Source organism: Microtus oregoni, unplaced genomic scaffold (assembly GCF_018167655.1).
Source record: "Microtus oregoni isolate MIOR12 unplaced genomic scaffold, Mior012 000026F_ref0000081, whole genome shotgun sequence".
In the NCBI taxonomy this organism is placed as follows: Eukaryota; Metazoa; Chordata; class Mammalia; order Rodentia; family Cricetidae; genus Microtus; species Microtus oregoni.
The window spans coordinates 35,558,350-35,582,521 of record NW_024543085.1 but is presented as its reverse complement, the minus strand read 5'-3'; the positions used below and the strand labels follow the sequence as shown (position 1 = coordinate 35,582,521).

The window sequence follows — 24,172 nt, the reverse complement described above, 5'->3', positions numbered from 1 at the left end:
ACCCCAGGTGACCGTCACTGCATCTCGACTTGACATTACTGGCGACACACTCTGGTGGCAGAAGGGACTCCTGCTACTATCCCATGGGAAGCAAACATCTCGCTTCTGGCTGGTGAGAGTGGAGGGTGACCCTCAGGTGGATGGATGTCAGGGATTCTTCAGTGTCTAGCCAGCTACTGAAGGATGCAGGCCCATTTCCTCATCCCAGATTCCTCCCCTCAACCCCGTACCTTTCCTTTTCTCCTGCCCCAGGTAGGAACACAGAAGAAGAAGACCCAATAGTCTGAAGACATTATAAGGCTCTGCCATTGACTTGACCACACAAATTCTCAGCTAGTTTGAGGGCTCTCCAAGTTGATCTACAAAGAGAGGGTGGTAACGCTGACTTGAAAGGCTGCTTGCAGAAGGGAAGAGACGATGTCTGAACTCTGAATGGTGATCGCGTTAGCCCCAGTGCGGTCGCATTAGCCCCAGTGCGGTTGTTCCACTTCCCGTTTACCCTCTGTGCCTCCAGAAGTTCAAATGATGATGGAGGAAGGTCATTGGCTAATAAAGGAACTGCCTTGGCCCATTTCATTGGTTAGAGGATAGGTGGGAGGAGTAAACAGAACAGAACGCTGGGAGGAAGAGGAAGTGAGCTCAGAGTCTCGACTGCTCTGCTCTCGGGAGCAGACGCCTGAGAGAGATGCCATGCCCCGTTCCCGGGATGAAGCTCCGACCCAGGATGGACATAGGCTAGAATCTTCCTGGTAAGCGCACCTTGGGGTGCCATACACAGATGATTAGAAATGGGCTAAATTAATATGTGAGAATTAGCCTAGAAGAGAATGGGCCAAGCAGTGTTTAAATGAATACAGTTTGTGTGTTGTTATTTCGGGCATAAGCTAGCCGAGCAGGCAGCCGGGGTACTTGGGAATGCAGCCCCGCTGCCCTTACTACTTCAAAATGAGACCCAACCCTACCTTTAAAGCCCTACAAACTGTAAAGTACTGCCTGGCTAGTGAGAGAAGGGAGCCTCAATTGAGAAAATGCCCGCATTACAGGGTGCGGGCGAATCTGCCCGGCATTTTCTTAGAGGAAGGGCCAGCCCATTGTGGGTGGTGTCATCCCTAAGCTGGTGGTGATCCTGGGTTCTATAACAAAGCAGGTTGAGCAAGCCAGGAAGTAGAACTCCTTCATGGCCTCTGTATCAGCTCCTGCCTCCAGGTTTATGGCCTGTATGAGTCCCTGTCCTGATTTTCTTTGATAAAGAGCAATATGGAAGTATAAGCCAAATAAACCCTTTCCTCCCTCAAGTTGCTTTGGTCATGGTGTTTCATCACAGCAATAATAGCCCTGACCTAAGACACCAGGTCATATATGTCCCCTCTCCGCCCTTTTCAGGGGATCAGCTCCTCCTCAGAAGACTAGAATTACTTAGCATTACCATCATCATCTTTTTCTTCACATTTGTATTTAAAGGCATTGGCAATAAAAAGGAAACCAGCTAGCTTGTTACACTAAGTGATCTAGGTAGATGTCGATTCCTCTCTAACTCCAGAAGCAACTCCAAGGCTAGGAAGACTTCCATCTTCTACAAAATGCAGAATTTAGTAGGTACTTAATAGCTGATTGTCTATTGGATGACAAGCATTGGTGGGCTCAAATGGTTCACTGAAGTATAGATGCTTGCCTTTGCATACCCACATCTTGGATAATCTTGACCTTTTGATAGTGTCCTTATAGAGTATATGTTTCAAAGCCCCAAGTCAGGATATGAGGTATAAGCAAGCTACAATACTAGGAAAAGGTCATGGACATGGAAAGTCTCTCCACACTCATTTTCTAATTAGCTTTTGATATGATAATACAGTACAAACACTAGCCATCCATCCCAGCAATCCAAATTTTGTCAAGATGAAGATGTTTGTCCACCAGAGCAGAATCCACGTGGACCTCCAGGGCCAAGCTCCTAAAAATCTTTCCAAGGTCATTGTCCCCTAAGGCTCCAAAGGTCTTAGAACAGTATGGACTACTAAACAGACTGGGTGCTTTGATCCATCCACTTTATCCACAGTGATGGGCAGATGTACTTCTAAGTCCAAGGTGGACATTGTTATCCAAGGCCTGGGCTGCCTTCAGGTCTTACCCCCAAGCTCTCTAGTTTTAGTCAGTTCTCTAAATTTTCAGTAGAATGGGGAACAAGAGACCCTAAATTCTGTCTGAATACTCTACCCGCCAGTGGTGATGTACTTTATCTATCACAGGGGCTTGCTTAACGGGGTCTGGTCTGGTTGATCCGATGTCTGGTATGCTACCGTCAGTCTCTTTTGCAGGTTTTGGTATGCACAGTGCATCTCAGCCACTCAAGTAGTGGGGATGACGAGGAGCCACAGGAGAACAGATGACCCAGCCTGGCTCTTTGGGCCACTTGTCACAGGCTTTAATTTCTTCACGGTCATATCTGTGTCTCCCTTCTACACTTCCATTCCCAGTGGACAGGAGAGAGAACACACCCTCTCACTTCCCACCCATCCCTCCCTCATCCCCATTTCCTCGGAGCAGCTTTTAAGCCCAATGGGTCTCCATTTACTTCAGAAACCGTCATTTTTCTTTGATTTATGATTTGTTTTAAGGACTAGAGCTTGGGTGACAAGCTCCCTTTCCTTGAAACGTGTCCATCTCTGTAGGAACAAGCCAGAAGAGCAACAGGGAGGGAGTCTTTTGAAGTTGCTTTAGACTTCCTAGGTTTCCATGGTAACTTGTCACTGTGGCATCTCCACTACATTCTGGGGCTTTCTCTTCCACTAAGAGTGGGTAGAGCAACCTGTTCTTTCTCAACAGCAACCCATCAGAGGAGAGCGTATTTCCAGTGCCCTGCCTCTCCTCTTCTCATTCCTGTCCTTAATCCTACACTTCTGTCTATGGGAAGTTCATTGTGTGGCGTGGACCAAGATTCAATGCAGTGGTGGTGGTGTTTCTATGCCTGGACAGGCAGAGCCTTGCTTGATACTTAGAGATAGGGTATCTCGGCCCCAGTCTGGACCATATTTATTCACCAACTCAGATATTTCTGTGCTGGTACAAGAAGGCAAATGAGGGAAGGCTCTGGTCTATGGAGAAATGATCCATCCTTTGAGAAGAAGGGCAAAATCTTTTACCCCACCCTCATTCTGGATACTGAGAACCAATACTAGGCCTCATAATAGTTATGAATGTGTTTTTGCTATCCCTGCTCCTGGGCTGTCCTGCTCCCCAAAACAATTTAACTATTCATTAAAGAAACTTCTCCCCAAAGACACATCAAGTGTTCCATTAAAAAGCATCCACAGATCTGGTACACCCTAAAATGCTTTGAATCGTTCACCTCCAAACCCTCCCCTGGCTGTATCCTTCAATTTTGATACATTCTTATTCTTACTCAGTCATGGGGCCACCATTCTTACACTGCTCTAATCAAATACCACATTGAAAAGATGCCTTAATCCAAGATTCTGGTTATTAATTCATTTGAGTTCACTTCTGTGGTCCAACCAGAATGTGTGAGTTTGTCTTCTCCCTTACCACACAAGCAACTGAATCAGTTTTCTCTTCTTGATGGGTTGCCTTTTTAACACCTGCAGTCATCTTGGGACATACAAAAAGGGACTCACAGGATGCTTATTTGGCCGTCATGACAGCAGACTTGGTCTGTATTGTAGAGAAAGGAAGCTGAGAGCAGGCTAGAGAACAGATATGTTCTTAGAAGATTTCCTAGAAGCTCCGCAACAAAACATCCTTTTGTTCCAGTTATAGGGCGTTTGAATATTCTGGACAATGCTGGAGAACCAGACGGCTTTGTGGACATGCTCTTGAATTCTCGGTGTCTACATAAGAGGTCATAGGTTTCATTTTTGTGCTGGGCCCCTAGTGGTGCAGAGGGAGGCTCTTGGATATATAACGCTGCAATGACTTCTGGAGCACAATGTTAGCACCCTAAGCCTAACTTGGCCACCCCAGACGTGGATGCAGTACTCTCTACCTCCACGGAAACTAGGAGTGCCAGGCTATAGAGTCTCCAACAGTACACATCCCAGAAAGCAGCAGGGAAGCAGATAAACTCATACAATATTGAATGTCAATCGGTGAAGACTCCTGGGTGACTGCAATGGATATATGACAGGGTGGAATGGAAACTGATGTCCCTTCAATAAATCAAGTCTTTGGCCATGACCTTAAAGGCCCTTAATGATGTCTACCTGTTTGGTATCACCTCCATCTCTGTCCCACTCTGTACCATCACAATCATCCTCATGATCAATTTCTCCAGACCTAACAGTTTCCCAAGTGCTTTGTTCATCTTGGGGTTCTTTTTGTAAGGAATGATGTTTCCCATGTCTTCTTAGAGCCTTCTACTTTCACGATGCTTCCTCCCCCACATCTTCTTGGAGCCTACTACCACCCCTCATGCAGGATCCTGTCCCATCTCCACCATTGCTAAAAGGCCTTGCATGTTCTCCCGTATCTGCAATGTCCCATCACTTTCTCCTTCTTGTTCTCATTTTACTCCACACTTCTCTTCATCCAACACAATTTGTATAATTACAGTACTTGCCTATTTTTCTGTCTTTCCAAATAGAATGTGAGCTTGCTTCATGGACTTTCTCTTCTTCTCTACTGTATCCCAAGTAAACCGTATGTGGCACATAGGAGTAACTCGGTATTTACTGAATGAAGAAATGAGGGACTAGGGTAGGGACTAAACTGAAAGGAACTACCTATATGAGGATTCATTTTTTTTCTATCTCCATAGCACATGCCATAAGGTGTCTTGGTGGCACTGCAGCAATGACATAAAGCCACTGAGGTGGGAGACCAGCATCACTGAAGGTAGTTATTTCAAAAAGAAATATCTCAAGGACTGGAGTGATGGCTCAGCAGTTAAAAACACTGGTTGTTTTTTCTTCCTGAAGCCCAAGGTGGTTCAATACCCAGAACCAACCATAGTGGCTTACAACTATCTGTAACTTCAGTTCCAGAGGATCTGACACTGCCTTCTGCCTCTGCGGGCACTGCACACCACATGTTGTCTACAAACATGCGTGCAGTAAAACACCCATACACACAAAAATAATAAAAAATGAAAATAAATTAAGAAAAGAAATATCTCACTGTCAAAATAATAATATCAAAATTGTTATGAGCACAATGGCCGGCATTGTTGTAAGTCCTTCAGATGAGTTAACTCTAATTCTCACAGCAATGCTTGAAGTGAGAACTATTTTTAGCTCTTTTTAATAGATGAGAAAATTGCAGCAAGGCATGAAAGACAGATAAGGAATGTCCCAATGTCACATGGCTAGTGCAATGTTTCTTTAGTCCTGGACTATATCTTCATGAAAAACCCATAATTATCTTTTTTTATTGGGTGACTCTGTTTCCCAGGCAAGGACTCTGGGCCCCCAGTTAGGAAGCAGGCTATAGAAGGTGACTCCTACAAGCAAGTGTGCCTGGGAACATCACAGAGGTGAGGGTTGAATTCCCATACCAACTTTCTTGATGCCTTCACCAACCACCCCCATTTCCATCTCCTTCCCCATTCTGTTCCAGCATTTTATTTTGAAATTCAAGAATAAAGTATTCCCGTGTCTTAGTCAGGTCACGGAAGGGTAGCATTCTTCAGTGCTTTGTGAGCAGGTGATAGAGCCTCCTGGTGTGACCATCACCAACCACAGTGTGCATAGCCAGGAAAGCTTACTTTTCTGTTCTGAGGCCAATATTTATGACAGGAGTGGCAGCCCTGCTGGCAATTCTACAGCCCTTGGGGGTCTGAAATCTTCCTGCTTCTTGGATTGCTAGAGTGAGCCACCCTGGCCACAGGCTCTATATAAAGTACACCTGAAGGTTATTTCCCAATCTTCCCGGCAACGTGTCTCCTCCTCTAAACGACATTTGCTGTCAAAATAGACCCTTCAAGAACATGTTTTGAATGCAATTATCAAATGCTAATAAATATTCAGGTACGTGCCTTGCAAGGGGTGAAAAACATTCTGGGTGTGAGCTAGACTGTAAACATCTGTTTGAGATTTTGAAAGACTGTAAGGCAGAGAGTCTGGGGAAGAGCTGGGATGTCCTGGTGAAGGCTCACATCAAACTACAAAAGCAGACTAGCAGCATAAATGTATGACTTTTAGACCAGAGTCATTTCTGATTGGCTGTAGTGACCCTGAGCTCGTCTCGGCCTGTGAAAATGGACTTTTCTCAGGGCATATACATCATAGTAAGAGCCACCATTTATTATAAGCTTTGCATATTTCCAAGTCACTTGCTTATTGGATTTATTCTCTCTTCCTGGAATATCTAATTTACCTGGTCCTCTGCTTTGTATCTTCTCTCTCTGACCAATGAATTTTGAAGTCATGACCTGGAGGCATGAAGCTTAAGATTTAGTGTCTCTCTTGACCTTATAGGAACGCCTGCTTCCAAGCAGGCCAGAGCTAGGGACTGGAAATGGTGAGAGGCTGGGAGAGAAGGCTGATAGGAAAATGTGAATGCTTATAGGACTCCTTCAAATCACCCTCGCGCCTGAATGAAGCAGTGTTCAGGACACGTCCCTAAGACTTTGCCATCGCGCCAAACTCAGGTTTTCAAAATGTCTGCCCTTAAGCAAGACCTTCATCTGCCAGAAGATGGGGGCATCGTGCTGAGTGTCTGGGGCCTTGATGCACGGTTGGCTACCTCTTCCCATCACATGGCATCACTGATTCATATATCACAACAGTCATTCAAAACTGATAGCTTGAGCTTCTCCAGAGAATTCTCTTCATTCCCCCCATGGAGTGGCAAGGTAGAAGAGGTCACAGCAATCACAGATGGTATGAAAAGAACCTTTAACTGTTTCCTTTCACCTATTACCATTCATGCCCCCAATTCTGGTAACAATCTCCTTCGTATGCCTCCTAATTGCTTTGAGAAGGGGGAAGAGGAAGCCTGTGCAGGGGATGTGTGCAGAAGACATGAAGAGAAATTGTGGAGATACTGGCACTTGCAAAGCACAGAACTGGAGTTTAGTGAGACACAGAGGTGTTCAGCATGGGTACCCAGGCCAGAGGCAGCAGTCTAGGCTACAAGAATATAGGCCCAGTCCAGGCTTAAGATTCATTTCTGCCAGCTACTAGCTGAATGATCTAGGATAACACACATGACCACTCTTATCTAAACCATGGAGTGTCTGGCTGGATGGTGTCTAAAGTTTTTTTCTATTTCCAAGGTTCCCGGACTCCAGGTTAAGGTCATAAACTCCATGAATTCAGGTATCTTTCATATTCTGCTTTCTAAAGGAGTTGAAGATGTTTTGTTACACGGGAAGATAGGTTCTAGTACTGCTCGGTGAATGTGAAGAAGACGGTGAGGTCCCATAAAAGGGGCTACTGTCACAGTAGGGGCTACAGATAAGGCAGGGCGCCTTAGAAGACAGCTGCGCAAAACCAAAATATACAATTTGCTTTTCTAACACAGTCGCTCTGCAGCTATTTATCAAGCTGCAGACATGCTCCTGACCCAGGAGATACCTGAAGGGAGGCATTCTGTAACTAAGGCAGACTGGTCTGATGCCCGTGGCGCATAGGTATCAGAGCAGGTGGAGAAACGAGCAAATACAGAATCCATTCCAGACACCTAGTCCCCAGATCTTGGTTCCTAATGTCATTATCTAATAAAAGGAAACAGAGCTTGGCAGAAAGATTGTGCAGGGAGGGAGCAGAAAACACACAAGGCGACCTAGAGCAGCTCATGGTGTTCAAAAGTCAGTGTACAAACAAGGAGCCAACCAAACACAAAACAGCAGAAAACAAAACCCCACATATTGGGGTATGTCAAAGGGCAAAAGAACCAATTAGAAGACTTCTCAAACGCCAAGGCTGGCAGAATAGAGAGACCAAAGAAACAGCACTGGACTATAATTCAAACGACAAAATCAATGCCCTCGAGTCCACACCAATATAAGCGAGTGACCAAGTGAATCAAATGTGGAGAGCAAGAGGCAAATCCTCGATCTAGGATAACTCCAAGTTAGTTCTGTGGCTGCTCTACCCGACAGGGGTGTTTCCATCCTAGCACCCCAGTCCTCCTGGGTGGCTACACACGTGACTGTCTTCAAGAGGAATATAGCATAGAGATGGGAGGAAATAATTTACAGTGGAGAAACACAACCTCTTCCAACTGATCAGGGCAGCATTGGCAGTCACGAGTACAAGTCATGCTGAAATGATGAGATATCAATGGACCTTTACATTTGTGATCTCCCTTCCCCGAACCAAAATCTTAACAGAGGAGTATCCTATAATATGCTTGACCAATATTCCAAAACTACCAGGGTCATCTAAGTCCAAGAAGACTTAGGGTGGTGCCGCAGCCAAGAGAAACCTAGAGAAACAGCAACATTGAATGCATCTTGGTGCCAGGGATGGGATCATAGAACAGAAAAGGACACCAGATAAACCTAAGGGGATCTGGCTGAGCCATGAGCTTTAGTTAATAATAATGCACCAACATTCATTCAACCACTGTAACTGATGTGTAGTGATAAAACAGCGATATTAATAAAAACATAAAAATAGTGCCTGGTCTGATCTTGAAACATATCCTTCCCAACACATATGTTTTTAACAAGACCATCTGAGCATGACTTATTTTCATAAATCAGAGCATGGGTATATGGACTGAGTGTGATGCCTTAACTATTTATAATGCTTGCACAGTTTAAAAATTAATTTTAAAAGTTAATGCTTGTGTTCATGCACACCACATCACACATGGAAGTCAGAGGAAAGTCTGTGGAAATTAGCTCTCATCTTCCATCCTATAGGTCCCAGGAATCGAACACAGGTCACCAGACTTGGCTGCATCTCACCAGCTCTCAATTTTCCTTAAATCTAAAAGTGTTCTAAAAATTAAGTATTTACTAAAAAGCAGGGAGCCTTTCTTAGTGGTTTTGAAGAAACAAGCTTCCACGGGTTCTACCCCTGCATGGAGAGGAATTCCATCATCACCACTGTGATGCTGGCAAGGATCTTAAGACTCAGAGGAGAACCCAATCACAAATGTGAGCCCAATTTCTAAGACCCTCAACTGAGACCCCTGTTAAGCTGCATCTTGAATTCTTACTCAAGGAACCCATGAGATAATAAATGTTAATAAAAAGCAACAAAACACAAAATAATATCTATCTAGGCAAGAAGAGGCATACTCACAGGGTGGTTATAGCACATGCCTTTAATCCTAGCACCCGGGAGGCAGAGGAAGGTGGATCTCTGTGAGCTCAAGGTCAACCTGGTCTACAGAACAAGTTCAAGGACAGGTTCCAAAGCTACACAGAGAAACCCTGTCTCAAAAAACAAAAACAAGTAAACAAACAAATAAAGGGGGGAGGGAGGAAGGGAAGGAAGAAGGAGAAAGGAAGGAAAGAAGGAAGAGGCACACAAACAAAATTTAAATTAATTACATTGTAAAGCACACTTGGCGTGTTCACTGAATTGCTAGTCAAGAACAATCTGAGGGGGAACCTCGAAGCAGGGATCTGAACCTAAATAAAGAGATATCCATGAGTTGTTCCTTGGTCAAAGATATCAGGCAGCTCGAGGGTCTGAAGAAACCTTTGTATGTGTTGGAACAGAACAGTAGCCAGTTTGACTGGAGAGGCATGAGTGTGTGCACAGGAAGAAACAGAAAGGGAGCCGAGAAAGGCAAGGTCAGTCAGGATGTAGAGACTTTCAAACAAAGTAAGGAGTTTGGGTTTTAATTTCAATTGAAAGTCAGTAGACTACTAGTGGCAGGAGCTGACTGGCATATCTGATTCACAGTGTAAGCGATTTATGCTGGGATGGCAAGATGACGCAGTGGGAGAAGGCACTTGCCACCAAGTCTGACAACCTGAGTCTGATTCTTGGGATCCATGTAGTGGCAAGAACCCACTCCCCAGGGTTAGCTTCTAGTCTCCACATGTATGCCAGAATGCACGCACACACAGTAATGAACATTTCAAAGGATAAAAGATTCATGCTAACTGATCTGTTCAGAAAGGATCAAGGTATAGCCCTAGTGGAGTCAGGGTGGCCAGTAAGGGACTTCAGTGTTGTTTAGACAAAAGATGGTGGAGCCTTAGCCCTGGCTGCGTGTAGAGAAGAAGGAAGGCAATTCAATCCAGCAATTACTGGAGGACTGTGAGAAGGTTCTTGATGCTATAAGCATGGACTAGGGATTCCAACTCATTTTGTAAACCCTTGTACCTAAGAAGCTTCCAGGGAAGGGTCACATGTGAGCAGGGTAGTCATGTGCCCCTGTGCCACACAGTCTGTCCCTGTGTTATCCTGCTCCTGAGCCTCTAAATACCCCTATGATTCATTCCGATGGTTGCTTGCACGCACGTGGGGCTGTGCCTATCTGGGCTACATCTTCTGTGGAGGTGCTGCCAAAGGAAAGCTGGATCCTACCCACCACCCCCAGCCTCCTGGGCCCAATAGTGCTACCCTGCTTAATTAATAGTTTCCTCTGGCTTGAACATTCATTTAACAGTCTGTGGGTGGTTATTGTATGGTGTGTGAGGCACCCTCTCTTTATCTCTGAAACAGTCAGATACAGACCAGAGAAGTGCCCAATGAAGGCCATCTTACTGTTGGAACAGAGGAGAGGATGTGAAGACAATTCTTTAGCCTTCATTTTGGTCTTGCTAAATATATAATATATAATATATATTTATATATAATATAGTTGCATACTTATATACAATATAAATGAATATACTATATATTTATAACTCATAAAAACACATATCCAAGCAAGAAGTGAAAGAGTACAAAATTTAAAATAATTAAAATGTAGAACATGCCTAGTATGTTTGATGAATTGCTTTACTTAGAGTTATCAGTCCCCAGGAACTCAGTCATTGGAATCTTGATTTCAAATATACTTCTCCACTTAAAAATATTTGCGTGTAGTATGTATGTGTGCACATGTGTGTTGTATACATGCATGTATGTGTGAGTGTATAGGTGTATGTACATATGTGTGCATGTGATGTCATTTGTCAGGAGCTGTCTATGTTGTTTTTTGAGACAGGTCTCACAATGGCCTGGAACTTCCTAGTCAGATTAAGCTACCTGGCAGGTGAACCCTAGGGAGTCACTTGTCTCTGTCTCCGGGACTGGTATACCAAGATTTTACCATCACACCTAGTCTGTTTACATGGGCTCTGAGGACTGACCTCTGGCCCCCACGCTTGCAAAGCAAGCACTTTACTGACTGAGCCATCTTCCCAGCCCAAAGGTGTTCTTTTCTTTCTTGCTGAATCTTCCCTTTCTACCTATTTACCTACTCACATCTCGTCAGTCCCAGATACCACTGCTTTTGGTTACTACCTGCTTAGCTTCCAGCCCAATACAACCACCAGGGACCTGGCTCAGTGCAGCTACAGATACCCAAGAGAAGGCTACAAGGTCACATTTGGGAACCATCTGAGCAGTTTCAATGACTGACGGTGCTGTTGTGTCTTGGAGGTGATCAGAAGAGGTGGCTTATTCCCTAGGTTCTTTGGCAGGTCATGCATAGGGAATTGACCCCCCAGAGAACAGACTTTTCAGGTTCTGGAACAGGCTCATCTTATAATGTCTCTGACATGTAGGGTTCTATAGGTCCATACATTTCTTCCGGGTTCATGTCTGGTCCCTCAGTTTAGTTACGATAACTGAACAGGGCCAGGCCAGGCATTCACTCTCTGACCTTGAACCATATCCTCCCAACACATGTGTGTTTAACAAGACCATTTGAACATGACTTATTTACATGAGTCAGAGCGTGACAGTTGCCCTGGGCTGCGACTGCCCAGACCCGAGTCTCCCCCAGTTGCAGAGGACACTAGCTGGAGAAGGAAGGATATGGCAGAACTTCCACAAAAGAAAACACCACCATTCAAGGGATGAGAAGTCAACGGCTTTGCTATTAACTCTCTTGTTAGTTCAGGGCCTGATAGTACCAAAAAGTGTATGGATACCACTTCCCTTCCCACCCCAGCTTCATTTAGTAGCATGTTGCTTTACCTAGGGACAAAGATTTTTTAAAAATACCTCTAGGGGGAAGAGAAGGCTTTGTGACCTGAGGATAAATTAGACTCTGTGTAGCCTGGACTGTACTCTGATCAGCAGGAAGTGGCTGTGGGAAGCACAGCTGCTGCAAAGCTGGCTGTCACACCAGTACTTCATCACGAGTATGGATTTGCCATTTTAAAGATATATACATATCATGTATCCAAGAAAGGCAGATATGTGTGACTCCCAGGAGTCGGATTGGGTAGGCCTCCCAGCTACTGAGGCCTGTGGGCACCATCTTATCTCTTGTTGTATAACTTAGACAAGCAGTCATAAAGGCCTAGGTGTGTGTGTGTATGCATGCATGCGTGTGTGTGTGTGTGTGTGTGTGTGTGTGTGTGTTCCCAGGTACCATACAAGGTGGGAGCTGGAAAGACTTCCAAGTTTATCTGTCTCACTGATTCTTAGCTCTATTTGCAGAGGAGCTCTGTGGGGTTGGTCTTGATTGGTCTGCATTAACATTTAATCAAAGCTTTCCAGGAAGTTCTGACTTGTAATGGGTGAGGACTGCCGGGGTGAAGAAAGCAAGGCCCCCACTCATTCAGTCTTCAGAACAGAGATTGCGGCTCCTCACCTATCCTGGAGGTGTCCCAGCAGTAGGAGGGCAGCGCTGTAGGCACCCTCCAGACCATCGCTTCTGTCCTCTTGCCTTTTGTCCTGAGGTCTCCAGTAGGGGGAGGTAACCCAGTCTCCTCACTGCAGGCACAGCTTTCGGCTTAGCCATTATCACTCAATTCTACTCCTGTGGCCTGTCTAGGAAAGATAAGCTAGCCAATGGCATTCTGGCTGTTAGTCTACATGTTAACTGAAGTCCTTTGGAAAGCTCTCAGGGTTGAAAGGTCCCAGGTTCTAAGCCTTGTTCTTGCCCGAAGAGAAGGGCCATTGAAGAAGGCATCCAGCCTTAGCAAATGCCAGCAAGAAGTAGAGCAGAAAGACTCCTGTCTGGGTGCTTAGTCTGAGACCTGTTTGTTCAGCTTCTCTGGAATACCCGGGAGACCTCTCTCCAGCCTCAGGACAGCCCCTCATCAGAGTCTGTTTTGTGTCTCCAAAGAGCAAACAGGGTATGGCCTCACTGTGAAGAGGATACCTTACTTCAGACAGGCACGCTACAAACAGGACACAGCCTCACTACAGACAGGACACAGCCTCACTACAGACAGGACACAGCCTCACTACAGACAGGATACAGCCTCACTACAGACAGGGTACAGCCTCACTACAGACAGGATATGGTCTCACTACAGACAGGGTACAGCCTCACTACAGACAGGATACAGCCTCACTACAGACAGAATACTGCCTCACTACAAACAGGACACTGCCTCACTACAAACAGGGTACAGATGCTTCACTTTTTATCTTATTTTATATTTTAAAAGGAGGATTACAAAGGGGAAACCAAGGGGCTGTACTGGTAAAATATGGGGTGAGAAACATCAGCGAATTTGGGTCCCGTTTCACTGAAGAAAGGGGGAGCCCACAGAACATAAGTGTATGCTGGGGGATGGTGGCTTCTCTATATAGAATCTCCATCACAGAGCCACCATGCCCTCTCACTCTCCCAGCCTCTGCCTTAACCACAGGTGTGGGCCCCAGGGGTGGCAGCTCTGACATGGGAACGTCCTGACTCGGATGACAAGTGAGTCACCTTAGTACCAGCTCCATGGAAAGCCTGTATCGTGTTTGGCACAGAAAGGCTTCAAGGAACAGTGCAAAACTTCAGGGCCCAAGTCCTTCCCGCATAGCCCTCCCTCCCTCCCCTAAACCAGAGCTTTCTGCATCCCAGATGCCTCTCTGTACACAGCGAGGGACAAGCTTCTCCATCCCTCAGCTTGACCTGCAGATAGAGTTCCACAGCCCACTCATCCTTCTCTCCTCGGTTTCAGCACGAAAGAGACTGGAGTCAAGCATCTGTGCAATGCCTGAAGTCGGACTGATGTCTGCTCCCTCCTGCGGGACTCATTTTCTCTTCGCCTCTCAATTGTCAATTCTGTCTGTCCATACTCATTCCACAGAATTCACCCATCCACCTGTCCCAGGCAGTTCAAAATGTAAGCTCTAGGCTGAGCCCCCAAACCAGGAGACTTCAAAGGAAAGGAAGATGCCTGAGTAGATGGTGAGAAAGCTTTTACTTTGCTTGGACCAGAGCCGGGTCCCTCATAACTACACAGTTCTCTCCACGTACAGTCTGCTATAGGCCACTGGGCTGACTCAGTGTAAGGAAAGGGAGCAGGAATGGGAGGAGCTAGTCTTGTCCGACTGCTGCCTTGTTTTAAACCATAAGTCAAGGACGAGCACAGGCCTTTGGAGAAAAAAACACTTCCTTCCTGGGTTTAACACCACAATACAGGACATGGAAGTGTAAAAGGCCCAACATATCCTGGTTTTATGCTTCTGAGTCTGAGGTCTCCAACTGCTGTCATGGAGGTATGATAGCCCCAGTCTCTCTTCCATCTAAGCACGGAGATCCCCAAGGCTCTAGACACTGAGGACTGTATCTCATTTCCTTTCACATCCCTAACAGCCAGTATAGTGGTCAGTAGGTGACGGGAATAGACTGTTGATGCACCAAGAGATGAGGGAGCAGAATGAAGTCTACTAGCCATGCTCCGCTGCTCTACCCTCTTACCGCTTCCCCGCTGGACCTTCCCAGCCTCCCCCGCCCCACCAGCGGCTTTCAGCCTTACCTCCCATGAGGAAGAGAAGCCCTGCCACATACTGCATAAGGCCTCGGTCCCAGCAGCAGCCCAGCACACCGATGATCCAGCCGAAGAGGATGATGGCCACCGCCATGCCCATGAAGCCAGCCGTCATTCTGCGCAGGTCTGTGAGGAAGCAGAAGGGAAGAAGTTAGTCTTAGGAGCTGTGACAGGATAGGGTCAGGTGTATCCTGGAGCAAGGAGACGCGGGTGGCGACACTTTCTACTCAGACTCCTCTACGGGGAAAGTCGCTGATGGTGACTGTCTTCTGTGCAATGTGCTGTGAAGCTGGGTGGCTAAGCACAAGAAGAGCACACGATCCCTGGTGGCTGTTGGCTCAGTTTATCTGTGCCAGGCAAGTGCTGCCCTTCCTGTGGTTTAGCTCACCCCTAAGATGCAGGTGCTGTCTGTAGTCCTGGGTGGAGAACGGAGCCAACTGCTGAAAGGAAAACCGTAAGCAGAAGAAAGGGTGCAAGTCCAGATGTTGTGACTGCATTAGTCACAACTGCACAAGAGGAGTGAGAGCGGGAGGTGGGCTCCTGGAGCAGAGCGGGGTCTCTACAGGCAGGCTGCCTCGACCAGGCCCACCGTCCTTTAACCCAGGGTCTGCTGCACTGTAGGGCAAGTCCCATGGAAAATCTAATGGGGCAGGTGGGGGCGAGGCTGGTCCGCAGCCAGATCCCAAGCTGGCTCTTAGGACCTAGTTTTTGCATGAAACTGTGGAAACAGAGGAAAAGCCTCCTCTTCCTTCCTGAGTCTGAGCCCCGGTGCAGCCTTTTCTTTGCATTTGCCTGTATCCGTATCCGTCCACTCTCGAGTCAGCCCCCGCTTCCGGGTAAGGGCCGTGTCTGCTCTATACCTCTACAACCTGTCAAAGCCAAGAACGAGTTGGTGAGGAAGGAGGTTGCTGGGAAAATGCTGTTCACAGTAGAAGGGAGACGGCAGAGCCGGTCCGTGTCTCCACTGGCTACTTAGCATCTTGTCCAACTCAGCTTTTTCACTGGCTCCTTCCCTCCTGTGATCAGATGTCCCCAGAGCTACTCATGCCCCCTTTGTCTACACGCGTGGCTCTGACCTGGACTTGTTCCCCAAATGGTTTCCTTCTCTTACTCTCTTTTTGCCAGGCTGGTGTTTACTTCCTTCTGGGGAGCACCTCACCCACCCCAGTATGTTGGTCATTCCTTCCTGAGACTGCCTGCACTCTCTCATGCCTGCCCACATTTAAGCCAGCGACACGAGCCCCAGCCTGCTAACAGGGCACTAAGCAAAAGCAAATCCATGTTGTTTGGCCTCTGCCCCGGGCTCTGACTCCTCTGTAACACCACAGACCATCCTAAAGGATCTCAGGGACATTTTACCCTCTCAGAGGGAGGGCAAAAATGTCAGGGTGATGGAAAAGGTGCTGGCTTGAAATCAAAGTACATCACATGCACCGCTGCCCCAACTATCTCTTCATGTTCCAGAGGAACAAATGCAACAGAGCTTCTGTCGGCCTGGGGACCTGCAAACTCATCAGGAGTCCGCCCCTCTATCCTTTCCCTCTCATATAGTCTGTCCACTCCGACCCATCCAGAGTCGTGCATGGCTGGAAGAAAGGACCTCTGCCCCTAACAGAGCATAGTTTGAGTCAAGATCCCTCTACTGAAGGATCTAGTCTCTTTGTTCTGACAAGGAAAATCAGACATTGTCAGCCTCAACCAACATAATCTGGTAGAAGAGTGGGAGGCACAAACACAGAGGGAAAACAATGGCTGGCCCTCCCATCTGGGGAGGAGGATCCTGCAGCAGCTGGACAGTTCCCTAGCCCCAGAGTCAGAGATCCTGAAAGGGGCTGCAGAACAGACAGACTCCCTACCCCCACCACGCCCTGGCCCTGCCTGGTTCTCCTTTGCTGTCCTGAGCACCTAGAAGGCCTCCCCCAGCCAGGTGGGAATAACACTCTGAACTCACTTCTGTGAGTTGCCAAGGAAGCCTCATTATCACAGAACACTGAGCAGATTGCTCAGACTGCCAAATGAGTCAAGCGGAGCTATGGTGGAAGAGTCATTCGATGACAATACTAACACAGGAGCCACGCCTCCTGCACAGCCATCCAGAGCTAGAAAAGAGGAATACTCCTGCCCATGGGCCAGTCCCAGTTCCTATGGGTCAGTTCTGGGCGGTGCATTGTTTGTCCTTTTATGTCCTGACAGTCACACTCACTGCCACCAGCCCTGACTGGGATCCCTGCTTTCCTCACCACAAGGGCCTGAGCTGCCGGGTCAGTGGGGAGAGTTCTTGAGTGGATATCTGAGGCCATGCGAATTGATTCTTTACTCTCTGCTTTCTTGAAAGGCAAATGGGAAGGAAGGGAAAGAGTCCAGCTCTCTCACTGGGAAGTTTAGTAACTTAAACAGAAGGTACTTCAAGTCAGCACCCTTTCCTGGGCTCTTCCCCTCTTCGTCCCATGAAGGCTTCTGGATCCTTTTCACTGTGATCCCAGTAAGTATACTTATTCTTTCCTCTGGAGGCCAAATTCTCACTCAACATTAATGCCTGAAAGTCCTATATTGGCCCCTGGCTCCATAGCCCCTTGAGAGCAAAGATTCTGCCTAAGGAACTGAGTGAAGAGGTGGGTCACATCAAGTGAGTCCACACTGGCCAGAGACGGCCCCGTGGGTTGCTGAGGCAGGAAATCTCAAGAGAATGCCAACCAGAAAAATAGGGGGTGACATTTATTGAAGGATAAAAACAAAGTGTTTTACTTAGAAGAACATTGGAGGGGGCAGAAAAGCAGGGACACGGGAAAAATAATGCTCTTCCAAAGGTTTTCAGAAGGGTCTGGCCATCTAGGTCCCAGTGAGGGAGAAGTTGTTGCCTCCTTTCACTCAGCTCAGGTAAACTTCTGTGTCTCCCACGGGGTCTTGTTGACTGAGGTAAAGGGTTGTTCTAAGTTGTTGATGTGGAAACAGGATGAAAAGCAGAGATCCTGACCGTGTTTTCATTGACCCAGGGAAGATTTTCACAACACCCTTGAGTCTGACTTTGTCCAACCTCCGCATGAAAAAACGGCTCTTTTCTCCTTGGAAAGTTAACTGGGTTATCTATGTGATAGCTCAGGCAAGCTGCTATACTAGGTCATAAGGCAGGCAGGACAAGAAATATTCCAATTTTACAGATGAGAAAAAGGCAAGATCCAAAGACAAATAAATAAGTTATTGACAGTTTCCACGCTAGTGAGCTGCAAATAGAGTTAGCAGCTGCCTTCCTGAGCTGTGGGAGAACACGGGATAAATAAAGGAATTAAAATTGATGAGAACAAATGCACTTGGTATTTCTTCTTCCATAATCAAGCCAGAGCTATACCTAAGAGATGGGGAACAAAGGAAAGAAGAGAACAAGGAGAGTGGAGGCTGTGAAACTGGTGAAAATGGGCCAAGGCCAAAGGAATCAGGGAACCCCCTCTGCAGGATTCCCCACAGACTCCCCAGCTCATCATATAGGACCTTTTAGATTAGGTGGTAGACAGAAAAGGGGTGGAGCAGGTATTTTGAGGGAGTGCTCTGAGAAGGAATTTGAGTCTCAGATCTTCTGACCACTCCACACCACTGAGGGGCACCTATTTCTCCCAACTTCCAGGACATTGAACAGAACACTTAGGAATGTGGTAGGGACAACCCCCACTAGGGGTAGACCAGTACAGGCGGAGGGCAGGGTTCCATACTGAAGCACATGAGCATCCCTTGATAAGTGACAACTAGATGTGAAATCTTACCACTGACATACACCTCAGGCCCCTTCTATGTGGTTTCCGGAAGATGAATGTTAGAGCCGCGCCTCCAGCCTACACTGAGTGAGTAAGGTTTCTCCTGGGAAATGAACAGCCCCATTGCACCATGGGACTCTGAAAGCAAAGGCATTGCCTAAGAGACCAAGTGTATGGTGGGTCCCAAGTCCCAAGCTGACTTCAGCTTCCCTCACTGACCCAGTAGGTCCTCATAACTCTTTAGCATCCTACTTTCAAACTTGGGCAGGTGAAGGCATTTGTGGCCAAGTCTGATAGCCTGAGTTCAAAGAAGAAGGAGAAGAGGGAGCAGAAGAAGGAGAAGGAGAAGAGGGAGGAGGAGGAGGAGGAGGAGGAGGAGGAGGAGGAGGAGGAGGAGGAGAAGGAGAAAAGAAGAAGAAGAAGAAGAAGAAGAAGAAGAAGAAGAAGAAGAAGAAGAAGAAGAAGAAGAAGAAGAAGAAGGCATAAGGTTAAGCTTGGGCTAGACCTTGTTACCTAGGTAAAGGCTGCATACATATGGGGAAAGAGAGCACACTGTACTAATGGCTGCCTGGGAAGAGCCAGGAGGGCTGCCTTGCCTCTGGAAGCTCCCCCTTCTGTATGACAGAAGCAGGCAGCCCTGGTTACAAAGGCACCACCCTGGGAACTGCATGATCACTCACAAATCAACCAGGTCCTGGGCATTGAGGGCTGAGCAAAGTGCTGTGGACAGAGCCCCAGTGTCTCCATACTGAGGGGTCAGTCAGCACGGAGAGAAGAAAAGAGGGAGTAGGGAGAGGGAAGATGAATGAGATGGAATTGGCAATGAACTTCCTACCCTTGGGGTCAACTCAGGACAGGCTAATTCAGAAGACTGGGAACATTCCAGAAGCCAGTCATTATCCCCAAAAGAAGCGGTATTGGAGTGGAGATGTGGGAACACATGAAAAGATTCTGAAATGGTGTCTCATTCTTCTACCCTTTGGCCCTGGGACATGGCAAATAAGCCAGTCTCTCTGGATCGCCATTCATGCATATGGCAACCGGAGGCTAGAACAGCATTGACATCCAAGAGTTATTGGGAGGTCTCCCCGAGCTATGGGTGCAAACACTGTTGGGGCCGAGGAGGACAACAGGGTGCACCGCGTCCCTCGCATTCGCCATCCTTGTGCACAGAAGGAGTGGAGCTGATTCTGGGGCGTGCTTCTCATTAAAGATGGGTGACTCCGAGAAAGCACCTGGAGTCTGTTCCTTTTGTTTTTCAGGTGCTGGAGCGGCTGCGGCCAAGAGATTATTTATTAATATGGAGATGTGCACACCCTGGAGGGCTGTTGCTCTCTATCCTCCGAGGACTCCAAACAGCTGGAGGCTACAGCAGCTAATGGCAGAGGTGCCGGTGGCCTTCCAGGGTCTTTCAACCCTGGGCTCCCGCAGTGAGCACTTCAGGCTCGTAGGAGGAAGAGATGTGGGGCAGAATATGATGATGTGTGGGGGGAGGGATTCGGAGATTTAGGTAAGAAAAACAGGAACAGCTTTTGCCTCTGACTCACACAATGCAAGTTGCTTCAGTATCACAGCGTAGTTAAATTTAAGGAATTATTTTAGTGAAAACAGACTAGTACCTGGGTTTCCATGAGGAGTACCAGATATGGGGTTTTGGTCTCTAAGATGCACTCCAGACAGCCTTCTGCCTCATCTCCTGTCCCATCCTTCTCCAAGTCCTTCATACTCCAGTTGTCCAAACTGCACTTCTTTCCCTGCACTTCGTGCTGAACAGCATTCCAAAGCTTCCTGGATGCTCTGTCTATGAAGCTCCACACATCTTCGAAGGCCTCCCTGGAGTGTGTGTGTGTGTGTGTGTGTGTGTGTGTGTGTGTATGTGTGTGTGTCTGGCGACTTCTACTATGGCTTTAGTAGACCTCACAAGTAGCACCCAGAACTGCACTCGGCTGATCTCCCTGCTGGATCTTACTGCAGTTACTTGTTTACACCTCTCTTCCTTCAGTAAATTCAAGCTGGTTCAGGGCTGCATTGGTGTTTGATTTATTCTGTCTTCCTAGTCCCTAGCTCATTGCCTGACACAAGCAGGTGTTCGACAAATATTTGCTAACTATGATCATCATCCAACCCTGTAGTAATTATCCAAGCCGTGTGTGTGTGTGTGTGTGTGTGTGTGTGTGTGTGTGTGTGATAACACCAGGGCCAGGAGAAAATACCTTCACAATCCAATCTGCTTCAGTGACTCAAATGTCATTGTGACTTGAACTCTGCTTTTTTCTTCCCTAATTTTAGGGATTTTTGTTGTTGTCGTTGTTGTTTATTTGTTTGTTTTGTGTTTTTTAAAAGCCAGCATTAAACAACTTGACCGTATTGCTCACTGCATACAAAGGAAACATCAGTATGAATCTGGGTTTTCAATAGTCTGACGAGTGGGGTTACAAGGACAATTGCTCCCCTTCAGATTATGAATGAAGCAGAGCCTTCTGCACTGCCCATCCCTATGAGTCAGGATAAACGCCCGTGGGAGAAGACAGTTGCTGTAGAAACAGGAGGCAGTTTCTGGGTCAGAAGGCAAGCTTGAAGCTCCTTCCTCCTCAATCTTACCCCCAGATTAGGGAGTTGCCACAAATAGGGATATTGAGCCATGCTGCTATATACAAATCACATTCATTGTCAAAACAATGGAAGGCAAATTATGAAATTCGTACTTGCCTGATGAAAGCTAGGTTAGCAGTCAAAGCAAGTCCAGGAGGAAGTGAAAGGAAAGAGAATTCAGAACCAAGGAGAAGCATCCCAATCCCCAAAACCAAAATGTTAAAGCCGCAGTAATGGCCCTTGCTGCTGCCACTGCCATAGCTGTCAGCCAACAGCAGAAAAGTGAGAAGGGGATGATTGTAGCTCAGCCATCCTGCTACACCTGGGTGGAACTGGCAACCTGCTCTTCCAGCCGAGAAAAGAGCCCATTTCTCCTTCCCGCTGCAGCAAGTCACTAACAGCTGCTTGGAGTCTAAGGTACAGCAATGTGCTGCTTGGCAAGCACAGGACCCCAGAGAGACGCCACAAAGCAGTCAGAAGACGTGAGCATCAACATATACAGGCACCTTAGAAATCAGCCAGTGCTGAAGAGCTAGCTAAGTTAGCTTTGCGAAACACAGGGAAAATGGAGATTAAACAGGGATCAGCATTGTCTGTCTGTTCTATCCAGGTGGGTGCTGGAGAATATGTGTAGGATGGACCAGTTCAACCTTGATTGCCCTGTAAGGAAGATGCACTTTTTTTTTTTTCCAATTTAGAAAGTGGAGCATGGGGATTTTAGTTAACTAAGTTTCCACAGCCTCTAAAAGTCATCTGTGAGAAAGGGTCCCATTCTGCCCATTCTTTTGTCATTCTTCAATGCCTCTCATACCCTGTGCTATTTCAAAGCCCAGAATTGTACTTAATGTTCACTAAAAGATAATGGAATATATTCACTCATCAAAACCATTCTATTGAAAATGTCAATGACATGAAAAATGAACAAAAAGCAATGTGCAAGCCCATGTATTTCTGTATTGCATGTATGCATACATACATATGCACTTGCCCACATATAACCAAAAGTTAATAAGGAACCTTTATGGATTGTGGGTGTGTGTTGGGGGGTTCTCTTTTTTACAATGGGAGTAAAAAGAACTTTAAGAATCAGGTTTTGAGTTCCTTAAGAGATAAAAGTTTTATTGACTTTACAAAGTTCTAAGTACAAATGGGCCAACCTGCTAGGATTGGTACAGTGATAAAAGATAGTGGTTACAAGCCTTCAATTCCTTCTTAATAGTACCTAAAATCTACATCCTGGTTCCACATATATTGGCTGGAATGCATTGCGCAGATCATAACCTCACTGTCTTAGTTCTGAGGTCATGGAGGCATTGGTATTACAGGAAGAGTTTGTTCTGCATTCAGAAACTGCAGTGTGCAAGACAGCATGTTGTGGAATATTTGTACACTGTGTGAAGACATATTGCTGTGATTGGCTTAATAAAGAGCTGAAGGGCCAACAGCTAGGCAGGAAGAAGTTAGGTGGGACTTCTGGGGACAGAGAAGATTCTGGGAAGGAGAGAGGCGGAGAGATGCCTGGGAGACTCTAAAGAAATAGTACACATGGTGCAGAGCAGAGGTCACTGAGTCACGTAGCAGAACATAGATTGATAAAAACAGGTTAATTTGAGTTATAAGGGCTAGTTGGCGACAAGTCTAAGCTAAAGGCAAACTTTCAGAATCAATAATAGGTCTCCATGTCATTATTTATGTGTTGGCGATCCAAAGATCGTCCAACAAGAAAGTTTGCTACAGTGGCATCCACAAGCCTTGAACTTTTTATTGAGTGCTTGAACTGAAACGTACCTGAGTGTGAGACAGATATCACAGTCGGATGTTACAGACTCAGCAGGAATTTCTGTAAGGCATTTCTTAACAATTGTTGTTTATATTGATTACATGTTGATGTGACATTTTGGACAGATTGGATTACATCATATTATAAAAATTAATTAGACCTATTTCTATTCATGTCTTTGATACGAGTAATAAAACATCTAAAATTGTGAATGTTGATTGTGCTATGCTCTGTTAGGATTGCAGTGTTTTAGGGAGAGGTGTAAGAACTTGTGTAGACCTTGCTACAAAAGGTACTCCAGCCTACTTCGGTATCCTGAGGTACCCATCTTCAGTTCATATAGAACAAGAGAATAGGAGGCTAGGAAAGGAGTCTGGGGGATGAAGGCTTCTTAGAAGAGAGTTATTAGGGAACTGTGTATTCCCATTTCCTCCCATGTGGGCATCTTCACTCTTACCTACCCAAGTCAAGGACCTTGAGAGATTTACTTGGAGAGCAGCACTGGAATGCTGCATAGCTTACAGGACACAAGATGGTATTTACTTGTGGCCTCAAAAGCTAAGTAAATGGCGGTCTGGAGCTTCCTGGGGTAATAAAGTTAGAAAGAGGCATACTACAGAGGTTTTCTGGGGGAAGAGCTCATGCTTTCTCCACAGGCCAAGCAAAAGGGAGTGAAATCTAACAACCTTGGAAAGATTCCATCATCGTGCCTTCCTGTTTTGATGCCATGACTCTACCAGAGAGTCTCAACAGAGGATAGTACCAAAACTGGGAGTTAAGGAGGAAGTAGAACCAGATCACCTGGACAATGGCCTGTTCATCTCAGGAGATAATGGTGCATTGTCAGTTCCTACAAAGCATTCCCAGAGAAATTAGAAATTTCTTCTGTGAGAGCCAGAGCCGGTATTTGGAACCTGCCACATGGAAAGCACCAACACTGAACATGGGAGCACCAAGCATTTTAGACCTCGTTGGCATATCACTTGCCTGCCTTTCCCCAACTCCAGACCTGAAGGAACCAAATCAGGTAAAAAGAAAGAAACTGAACCTGCCTCTTTTTACAGGAAGGTTTCTTATGCATGCCAAGGTTTATCTGGGAAAGAAAGAGGACAATTTAAGACACAGGGTTCAACTGGGCAGTGGTGGCACACACTTTTAATTTCAGGACTTGGGAGGCAGAGGTAGATGAATCTCTATGAGTTTGAGACCATCCTGATCTACAGAGTGAGGTCCAGGATAGTCAAGGTTACACAGAAA

General features: G+C 46.4%; 1 protein-coding gene across 2 annotated transcripts in view; it reads right to left on the bottom strand.

Moving 5' to 3' along the window:
* LOC121463322 (transmembrane protein 178B) overlaps window positions 1–24,172 on the bottom strand; it is a 396,211-nt gene that overhangs the window by 35,745 nt on the left and 336,294 nt on the right. For both annotated transcript variants that reach the window (XM_041675453.1, XM_041675452.1), the window contains exon 3: window positions 14,786–14,923. In XM_041675453.1, coding sequence (XP_041531387.1) covers window positions 14,786–14,923 — 138 coding nt within the window. The remainder of the gene's footprint in view (window positions 1–14,785; window positions 14,924–24,172) is intronic.